Source organism: Haplochromis burtoni, unplaced genomic scaffold (genome assembly GCF_018398535.1).
Source record: "Haplochromis burtoni strain Fernald_Lab_line unplaced genomic scaffold, NCSU_Asbu1 Contig_142, whole genome shotgun sequence".
Lineage (NCBI taxonomy): Eukaryota > Metazoa > Chordata > Actinopteri > Cichliformes > Cichlidae > Haplochromis > Haplochromis burtoni.
In genome coordinates this window covers 1,237,806-1,248,971 of record NW_024582503.1, presented here as the reverse complement: position 1 = coordinate 1,248,971, position 11,166 = coordinate 1,237,806, and the positions used below count along the sequence as shown (strand labels likewise).

Here is an 11,166-nt window from a genome sequence, read left to right as displayed (position 1 = left end):
TTACACACACACAAACACACACAAACACACAAACAATAAACCACACCCAGCCCCCCACTCTCCCGTTTTCCCCTCACAAAACTAAAATAATTCAATGAAACCGATTAGTATGCAACAACTGGAAATTAATAGTTACAATAGTTCATACAAAACGATTTTTGTTAAAATTACCCCTCATAAGTAGCATAGTCTATTCACATTATGGACATTATTACTATTATACTCACCAAGCTTTCAAATATGTAAAATATGTCGGACATACAAAGATTAAGGAACTCATCACAGACTCTCATGGCCAGCTCTTCCACATAGAACACTTATAATCAGTGTTTCGGTTCACAATTGACCTGCCGTTCAGCTGTGCACAAATGATACCTTTCATGAGTAACTAACACACAACAATAAATATTATGTTCCAGCATAAATCAGTGTTTAAGTACCCAAACCTGCAATTGCACATTATTCCAAAACTGACATTTCAAAAAAGATGCTCTATTTGTCTGTGAAGCTTTTGAGAAAGCTTTGTCTACCTTTCTTTAACATGTGTTACAGGCTGTTTTGGGTTCACATCTGACCTGCTGTTCAACAATTTGAAGAAGAAATTGAAAGTTTACACACAGAAAAATACCACTACTGAATGAAACAACACAGCTGTATAGAAGAAGTGTATCAATCTCACTTTTGGTATTAAGTCAAGAAAAAGGAACTGCCTATTTAGAAACTATTTAAAACCAAATGCTAAATCACGCACTTCTTTTTATGAGTCTTCTCTTAGTCATCCTTCCTTTTTGCAAACAATGTTATGGTTAAAATGATGCCCAGTGCTAACAGTGTATTGTGTGCACACTGTGGGAAACACAGCACATCTCAATCTGTGGTTTTTATTTCTCATCTTCCCCTCCCACTGATCTTCTGCATTCCTCACCAGTCATAGATATTCACATCAAGTACCCCACCCATGTCAGATTCATATTAATTTATTTTATCACACTTTACTACCACTTTTATGCTATTAACTTATGTGCATGGCTCTACTTTCTATTCCTGCTTCTTTTCTACTACAGCCATCTTCTGTATACATAAAAAAAAAACAACCTTTTGTGCATCCACATGTTCTCCTTTTGTTTCTGAAGATCTTTAAAAACATCTGACCATATGACTCATTTCACATGCTGCTTACCAGGTTTGATATTGCAAACCTTTTTCTCACTTTTGCCTGCCTTTGTAAAAGGATGTTTGTTGAGACTTGATGGAAATGCTTTGCTCTACATTTCAGATCAGCTGAACAAAAGCAACAAATAATAGCTTTTACTTGCAGCTGAATGTTCACTTTTTGGTTTTGTCTCACACAATAAAAACAAAATGCAAATCTGTGATAACACGTGGGCTTCAAAATGATGCCCAGAAGGTGCTTAATTAACAAATAAACACAAAGATCGTGACCTTGAAGAAGATTTTAAGAGCACACATAATATTAAACCTGTCGTGTTGATGTGTGTATATGGGGAGATGGGGCAGTATTGTTGAGAGACAGAGAAAAAACAGCCACTGCATTAAAGCCACAACTTTTATTCATTAGTGAACCTCATGAGATACACCAGCAACAAAGTTCTCTATTGGTCATCTTGGTAAGTTGATAATTGGCTGGTCCTCATACCTGTGTAGTTTATTTCTAAGAAGCAGGATTTCAGTCAGCTTCGATAAAAAATAAAACTGCAACATGTCTCCAATAAACTTTCTGTACTTTTATAATTTTTAGAAGCATTCATAAAGAAAAAGGACTTCTTTTTTAAAAAGATGCTAGAAAATCTTTTAAAGAAATTGACAATAATCTAAAGCTCATCAAATGCACCAAGATACAAATAGGCATATAAAACTCAAGCTGAAGGCACAAAGAGGCTTCAACCACCAGTAAATACTGTACAATCCCAATAATGACGGACATATTTACCTACATTGTAGTCTAATTAAGTATAAATTATGAAAATCATCTCTTTTATATATAATGCATGTAGATGATAGAAGAGAAAAGTTATTTTGTCTTTGCCAACAAGTGCTAACCTGTGGTATTAACCCTCTGGGTTTGTTTTTGTTTCACACAGAAGTTGTTCAACCACACTGGCATAGTAGATTTTAACTCCAAACTTGCAGTTCTGTACAGCTCACAGTTCAAAGTATGAAACTAATACTTCAACCGCACTGCAAAGCAAAGGATATAATGTAACATGAGGCACTGAAGACTCAACAAATGTCACGTTATCAACAAAGAGTCACCGAGGTGGGTTAATGACTACATCTTCCTGTTTATTCTATGCACAGTGAATAGGTAGCTTGCAAATGCATTCAAATGTACTACTTGCTTTAAAATATTCATTTTTATTATGACAAACAGTAAGCAGTGTTCTTTGAACCATTACAGGCAGTAGGTAGCTGGTTAAAAAGCCATAAAAAGGCAAATTCCTAATACGTTTATGAAAAGGGTCTACACACTTATGTGCTGTCGAAAGGGAATAGAACCCTGTTGTCGTTATCTGCTTTGTGCATCTTCATTGGAGCCATAAAACATGCTATGCTGCTCTTGTTGCTTGAGGTAAAGTCTGAAAATCAGGAAATACATGTGTCAAACAAAGCACGTTTACGCTTAAAAGAAACAGATTAGAGTTAAACAGACACAATTAACAACTCTCTAACCCTGCTAAGTTGATAAACTCTAAAGTGTAAAAGAGCAGTAAATGCTCTCACTGGCCTTTAAACCTTGAACCAACTATTATAGCTGTATACAGAGGACAGCGAGAAAGGAATGCGCTTTGGCTGTTGTCAGAAAACCTTGATCGCTTCTATGGTTTCTGAATTATAGTCATTAGCTTTGACTCCACCTGTCCACACGCTTGCAGCACTCAGTCACCAAAACCCCCCCAAAAGTCCTGAACATATTACATGTGTTCTAAAGATGCCTGAGGGAGTTTTACTAAGGCTGCCACACTGTATGAAGTCAAAGACAAATTGCTTAAAAATGGCTTACAGAAATATAATCTCTAAACATAAAAAAAAACTACCACAAATTTTTATTTTTTTTACAAACAACAAAGCGTATCTATATTTGGTCAGTTCTGTAAGTGCCTGTGTGACAACAACAAATGTTTGTACCTGCAAAGTAACAAAATCTCTCAATGCAATACTGGGCAGCATATGAAAATGTTCATTCATGTAACCCCCCCTCCCCCGCCCCGCACAAAAACCAAAACAAATCAAAAAAAGCATACAGAAAGTAAAAAGAAGCACAGACAGTTTTTAACACAGAAAAAACAAAACACAAAAACACAATCTGACCTCAGAGGACAGAAAAAAAAAGTGTCAACTTTTTAAGGTCCATCTTAATACTATTCTTATACAGAATATAGTACCAGGCTGAACTGGGCTGGTTCAGCGTACATCCATCCAAAGGAGCAATCAATTTCTGGGTCACACAGAATCAGCTCTTGTCCAGCGTAGTTCATCTTAGGTCTAAAGGCACAGCGTCGGACCGTTTCACACTGACGACTCGCCAACACTACAACGATCCACTTCAGGATTTCATTCTTAAAACTTTGAATGGGTATTTACTCCTTCCTTAGCATGGGATGACAGGAAAGCATTTTAACAGTTTGACTTTATTTTATTATGACCCCTTTGTCACAAACACTGAACATTAAGTAGAAAGATAAAGTGGCAGCGGATGAAGTTGGGAATGGCGAAGAAAAAAAAAAAAAAAGACAGAACAAAGAAGCAGCACTGGAGAGGAGCAGAGGTGTCAACTTCAAACTTCATCAAGAAGAATCATCTTCAGCTGGTTATAGATCCATTTGAGTCTTAATAGGCAGGAGCCAAAATCCACCCTGCTTTGTTCTTATTAGTCAGTTCAGGCGTAGAACTCCTTGGTGGGTGCTTTGTGATATGCAGTTGCAGAAAGTTTGTTATCTCCCAGGTCGTAGCTACCTTCATCCTTCTTCTTCATGCGGTAGGCAAGGAGAGACAAGAGGGAAACAGCACAGAGGAATCCAATGACTCCGCACACTATCACAGCTGGAGACGGAAAAAAGAAATACGAAATTATTTTTAAAAAATAACATTTTTATAACAGTTATCTATACTTAACATTTCAGATTCTTCAACAGAAGTCTAAATTTTCTTGAAAACTCACTACTGTAATTTTGTAATGAACTGGTAAGAGTGTAGAAACCTAGTCCTTACCTGCTAGCACCTCTTTTCTCTCCAGCAGGTTCTCAGAGGATACCTCCATAGAGTTCTCACCAAATAATCCTTCTCGATCAGCTTTGTTAAGAGTTTCATCAGACTTTTTGATAGGCTCTTCATATTGGGGATTTAACACATCCAGGCGTCTCTCCTTGCCAGAATTGATTACACCATCAGCTCTAGTACTGCCACTGGGAGGCACATTGGTGGTGCTGGGACTAGCATCCTTTCCAAACCAGTCAGCTGTTGGGCCAACACCAAGCCCCTATAAGGATATTAGCACAGTTAAAAAAAATGCTGAGACATTATGTGGCTTTAGATACTTTCCATTTATCACTATTCACACCTTAAAGCGGTAGCAATTAAATCACAATTAGTTTCTCTGCTCCAAAATTAATCAACCTTAATATTTACTCTCACTATCACCAATTGAAATTAAAAGAATAAATATCCTTGTGTGTGCGATGAATCATCCTGAAGATGGACATAAGTCAGACTTCATGAGGACATGAATCAAAAGGAACAGTCATACTTTACCTTGTCTCCATCAGGGAAAATGTCAGTCTCCTTCGCTGTAGTTGCTGGATCGTGGCTGCGTGCCACTGTGGTTGGTGGGTTGTCTGGAGAGTGTACTGTAGGCTGTGGTTGACGCTGCTCTGTTTTGCTAGAGGGGCTAGGCAACGTCAGGACCATATCCCCGGCATCTGAATGGGCATGGGAAACTGAGAAATCACCAAAACAAAACACAAAACACTTCAGAGCATGTTTCTTTTCATTATTATAGAATTTTATTTTTTTTTTTAAATCTATTGGATTAACTGAAGGAATAGGACCGTTTTTCTTGGATAACGAGTTGACATCTGAGGTTACTTGGTTTTACAGCAGAGTCTGCCACAAATGTGGAAACAGTTCCTACTGCAAGTTTTATAACTTACTGAAATTCACCTGAACGTAATGCAGTTTTATATCACGCTGAATGTGCCACGACATCACTCACTACAGTTTACGCAGGTGAGTCATTCAAAGTCTGTGAGTTTCCAATAAAATGTCACCTGGTTCCACTGTATCACCTCAGGACAAACATCTGGTATATTGTAAGTGCATCTGTGTCTGAACATACAAGCACTTGTGGCTTACTTGTGTATTACTCACAAGCCTGCATGTATGATCGAGTGGAGTTAAATAATGTCTAATAATCTGTGATGAAGTTTCTATTTAATAAGCAATACAGGGAAAATATACATCTAGATATATTATACAGACGGACGGACAGACAGACAGACAGACAGACAGACAGACAGACAGACAGACGCATACATATCCTTACCATAATCTCCAGATCCAGAGCCTGACCCACCATCATCACCATCTTCATCGTCTATAGGGAGGTCACCAGATGTTCGGCCCTCTATGTATAAGTCATCACTTGGGCTAAATGACTGGGAGAAGACAAAGAGCTGCCAAAAAGAGGGGGGGATAAAAACATGCAATTTTATTTAAGTAGGAGAGAAACGCACACATAGATTCACTCAGAATTCCTTTCACTAATTGACAACATGTGGATCTCGCTACAGTTCTGGAGTAAGACAATACCTCTCACAACCAATGATGTATGCTGGCCGAATATGCAGCAGTGCATGCTGCTGTCTGAGAGTATTACATCCATACTATAGTATGTGCAGTAGATAAAGGCTGTTTTCTTGATCATTTCACATGCTGTGGCAGTAATTTGTGATACTTTGCAGAACCATGCAGCAGAGAACTAAGTGTCTTTGAAAGGAGGGGGGATGAGATAAAGCAGCTTCAAAGACAACACAGAGAGCAGGCAAGTAGACGCACACATGGAAAGGGCCGCTTCACATATTAGATTGCACCTCGTGAAATCCTTCCGCCAACCCGAATGCTACACAGAGGAGTGTGATGAAAACCAGTGACCTTCTTTTCCCTTGATCTAAGGCCTAGGCAGACAGAAGGTAATGAGACGAGTGGCTCAAACACAACCGGAGATCACATGAATCAAAGAAAGACACTAACTCTGCTGAAATCGATAAAGAGCCAAAGAAAAAGAAGCTCAAACATATGCTGGTGTTAAGAGAGGGAGAGACACTCACACACAGAGACATGGATGAATATGGCCCATTGAGACCTGAAATATGTCTGGTATGTATACTATGCTTCCACTAACACAGGTGCTGAGAGAGGGTGAAAATAGGGAGAAAGGAAAGGAAGCACAGTTTAGTGTACTTCTCATAAGATAACTGCTCCAGAAAAAGGTTTTACTCCAATAAAAATTCACAAAATATGTTGTCAAAGCAACAGTTCTTTTCAAGCTAACACCATTTTTCTTTTGCTAACAAACCTTTTTATCAGTATGCAAACAGCCCACAGAAGGGATACAGATATAAAATCTACCTGATCTGCAACTGTACACCTAACATTTAAGGTCATTCTGCAACATGTCACCAAGATACTGGTGTATTCATGTGAAGCATTAATAACACGTAAACCCAAGGGTGACTAAAATAGCAGAAGAGGTGCTGGCGTTCTCACCGACTTCAGCCAGAGATTAGAAAAGCAAAAGCTGTGACTGTCTGTGTCACATACACAATGAGAAATATACTCTATGCCTAGCTTGAGAATTATCAGGTTATAAGGCTATAATCAGACATCAGCAAACTTATGGTAGATGTATGCAAAATCTGTCCAACTATTTTAAAAGACCTCTAAAGACGTACCTTTTTTAACTGCTAACAGTCAAGTCTGAGGTCCATCACAGATTGGACAAGTTCTTTTATATACCGTAGCTGTTTTAACTATTGTTAGAGTTTAGTTCTGATTTTATTCTTATTTTCTGACTTCTTTTTAATCGTTATGTTTACTATGCTGTGAGTTCTGTGTGTTGTAACTGGCTTCTTGGAGACCTGGATTGCAGATGAGTGTGCCTGTAAAGCACTCTGGGTCAACGTCGGTTGTATTAAAATTAGCTACATAAATAACATTGACTTGATAGTCATACAAAAAAGTATTAGATCAAAGTGTTGTACTGTGTTTCACTGGCATTTATTTTACCAGACCAAATCCAGATGTTAACCACACGATTAGCTGAGTCAACACATTATCTTTTTTAACGGATCAATCAAATATTTTTAATTTAGAATTGATTTCACTAAATGCCATTAAGCTTTGACCTCCCACCTACTGGCAGTTTGTTTTCTGCTGACTCTGAATCAGTTCTCCTTGACAGATACAAGTTTTACACTGGGGTTTACTGGAAGATGTGATTTAGAATTTATACACATCTGGAAAGCATACGTATGCACGCAGGATTTACACACCCACTCTGTATATAACATTCTGATATCTTGGTGCTTTGTCACAATGAAGACAGTTTACTGGAAACAGCTGTATCACTCCACAGACATATGAGAGAAGACTGAATGTTGGTGGAGGGCAACATTAAAGCTGACAATCATCAAAGTCTTATTTTTTGTTTCTCCTTAGCCGATAGCTAGCTATATCCCCAGTGAGCTGCAAAGTAATGAGAGCATGGTCAGATCGAGAGTTAGTTTAGATAACAACGAAAAGCACACAACAGATCTGTCATCACTTGGATAGCAGCAGCAGCAGCAGAGTGCTGTGTTGAAGGTGGTGTATGTTTGACTAAGGCATAAAATGAATAAAAGGTCCACAGACATTAAGTAGCTGTAGCCTGTAAGGACAAAATTATCAGATGCCAAGAGAAAATGAATATTCCTCTTAAAACTTTAGTGATCAGACAGAGTTTGGTAATGCAGTCTTTAGTGATGCCAACAGGCAAAATGTGACACAATATCTACTTCTGTCTTACATGTGATTGTTATGTCCTTAATTCAGATTACAGTAATTTGAAACTGCTGACCAGAGACTACAGGTCCCAGTCCCCTCCATGTACGCAAAGACCTAATATAGCTTTGTCCATTAGTTGTGTGGTGGTCAAAGAACAGTCAAGATAATCAGCGATATGTGGTTAAAAATAAAAAATATATACTGAAAAATAAATAAATAAATACAATAAAAACTCTCCAAGGGCATGCTAACACTGAAAGTCAAACAAACTGCTACAGCAACTCATCAAAAGAAAAACCTCTTGCAGCTAATCGCATGTGTACAGACTGCCTTTGACACACAGAACAATGTTGTGACTAATGCTGATTAACTGAGAACACATATCTTCCGCCCCACCAGGCTTTTTAGTTCTCCACAGCAGCAAGTGTCAAACTACATAGTTTATATTCATGTTCTTTTTGTTTCTAAACGTTTTTTTTCTTCCTCACATGTAGGCGTTTCAGTGGAGTGCTTTTGAAGCCCTACGAAAATCGTCATTAATAGCACCGTGAGGAGGTGTTACCCTTTTCCTCTCGCTCTTAGCATTTGGATGAAAAACTGCTCATATCCCACGCAGCTGCGTGCTTGCCTGGACTAGCCCAGTGGAACTCGCTGTTACTCATCCATCCAGAAAAATGACACAACTACCAGATCACAAACTGTCAAAGGAAGAAAGCCTGTTTAAACATTCATCCTTTGGATTGGAGCAACATCACTGACTGACTAACCAGTAATTCTACAGCCACACTTGGGGACACAGATAGTTTGGATGTAAGATGTAGCCCATCACACCCAGCAATTTAAGACTGGAGTCTGTGTATTAGTGGTATGACATGAAGACGAATCAAAGCATCTGTGGATCAAAGTATGAGATGACACAAATTAAAGTTAAGCAGGAAAAAGGTTAGTTTGTTTTTTGAGTGGCCACACCTGTTTACAAGCTATTATATTCAGAGATTACAACCTGTGGGGCCTTAAAGCAGGACAGGAATGCCAAGCTGTATTCATTTTCACCATATCCACAACTCCCTGAGTCCTACTAAGGGATTGCATGTCTCTTTCCTCTGCTACAAATATACACCAGAAGCAGTATCGTGTTTCAGTTCAGTCTCCTTTCACAATATACAGTCCATAAATCTTAAACAAACTGCATTTCTGCAGAGGTGGTGAGGCTCCCTGGCTCTCATTAGAGATTTCTTACAGTCAATAAATCACCAGCCTGGATATTTTTCATACTTTGTGACGATGAACAAAGCTCTGCTTCAGCCTGTCATCCCCAGGTATTTTCCAGCTATAAAGCAGCCGCACATAGAGAAACAATGGAAGGGGTAAAGGAGGAGGATTTTGAAATACTCTTTTTTTTTTTCCCCTTAAACCACCTTGGTTAAATATGAATGATTTCCTGGTTTAGAATTTGAATTTGCAGTATAACATTATAAAACGTGTGGGTGAGAAATTCGGGCCAGGTCTGGTTTAAATGTCAAAGCTGTGAGCTAAATGATGAACAGACTTTGGCCCTGTGTGAACTTGACACCAACTGGACGCTTGGCCTCGGTTTGAAAAGGCTGCCGAGGTCAAAAATCACCCAGCTTATAGATCCGGAGGTAACATATATTTATGTTTTAAAAAGACGAATTCGTGCTGTTCACTTTAAAGGTACATTTAACGTAAATACATAATAATAATAATAATAATAATAATAATAATAATAATAATAATAATAATAATAATCATAATAATAATAATTAACACAGAGAAAAAACTGAGGATATAACATTAAGAGTAATATTTTTATTTTATGTGTAAACTCTACGGGGTAGAACTCAAACAGTCCACATGAACATAACAAACGTTACCCAGGGCTGTCGTTTTCAAAAATATCTTAACGTTTTAGCCTTCTCGGTTATTTTTCATATTGAAGATAATTAATATGTATTTTTCCACTAATACGTCAACTGGAACATGTTTGAATTAAAAAACATTTAAGAAAAGCCACTTACTTTTCCACTGATTGGCCCAGTTGCCAGCCCGACGAGGAACAACCACCACAGATTCCCCATTTTAACTTCCAAAACAATTTAAAAAAAAAAACACGCTAGTTGAAAACGAGAAATTATATGTTGGTACAGTGAAAACGTTCAACTCGCTCTTCGGTGTTCAGTAGTACGGATAATTTGTTGTAGCGCTTTCGCTGTCGCTGTCGAGCCACTTCGTTAAATCTCAGTAAAGTTCCCGAGTGTCTCCCGGACTCGTTGTGAGAAGGACTTCGTCTGAAAAAGTTGTTTAGCCTGGTCGTGAAGCGTGGCTCTCTGCGGTGACGTCAGCACGCCGGTCCTTGACGACGGTAGTGGAGACACACACGCGAGCCGGAACCGTTGACAAGGTGACGACATTAGCTCAACTGCCTTACACCGAGGTTAATTAATAATAGGCTGAACGAGCGGCTTTTTCTTATTTACATTTTTAGTGTGGATATACGCTTCTAAAATCCAGCAATTCATTTTGCCCTTTTTTGGAGGACTTGAGTCTGAGGCAAAGGCCATTTATCTCTATGTAATTCACATGAATCCTACTGTTCTATTGATGCCATATTTGCGGGGGCTGGGCAAACATTTCTTTTCAAAACGGACTCCCCTCCCTTGTGGCTATAAAATATGGTGATAAGCTTTTGTTTTTTGTTTTGTTTTTTTGTAGCTATTATGATTCTATTGCTAAAAAAAAAAGAGGTTTTTAACTTTTGCTCCTTCCAAAACAAAATTTTAATGCCACACATTTTCAGCCTATTTCAAGAGACAGAAGACAGGATGAGGCCGAAAGGATTTTACTCAAAATTGTGGTTTGATTAGAGCTGTCAGGAAATGAAGTGGAGGGAGGTCAGACAGGAAGGTAAAAGCTCAAAGGGGGACATAACAGCAGGTTTGTTATCAGAAGTATTGCTTAATGTTTAAACAAATCAAACACAAACAGAAAAAAAGTTTGATTCCTTCTTTTCTCTGCTGATTTATATAATTAATGATGTATAAGCTAAAGGTGCATTAACCTGTACCTCTCCTGTCTCATTAAAATGAA

General features: G+C 38.3%; 1 protein-coding gene across 2 annotated transcripts; it reads right to left on the bottom strand.

Moving 5' to 3' along the window:
* Nucleotides 1–1,549: 1,549 nt before the first annotated feature.
* LOC102304189 (syndecan-2) lies at nt 1,550–10,438 on the bottom strand. 2 transcript variants are annotated; one of them, XM_005934940.3, is made up of 5 exons: nt 10,098–10,438; nt 5,561–5,690; nt 4,771–4,937; nt 4,231–4,498; nt 1,550–4,062 (listed from the first exon to the last, which is right to left on the bottom strand). In XM_005934940.3, exons 1-5 carry the CDS (start codon nt 10,155–10,157, stop codon nt 3,899–3,901), a joined length of 789 nt encoding a protein of 262 aa, XP_005935002.1. In that variant the 5' UTR covers nt 10,158–10,438; the 3' UTR covers nt 1,550–3,898. The 2 variants fall into 2 exon arrangements, with proteins under 2 accessions (XP_005935002.1, XP_014193157.1); XM_014337671.2 differs by having other exon boundaries at nt 4,771–4,955; nt 10,098–10,436.
* Nucleotides 10,439–11,166: the final 728 nt, after the last annotated feature.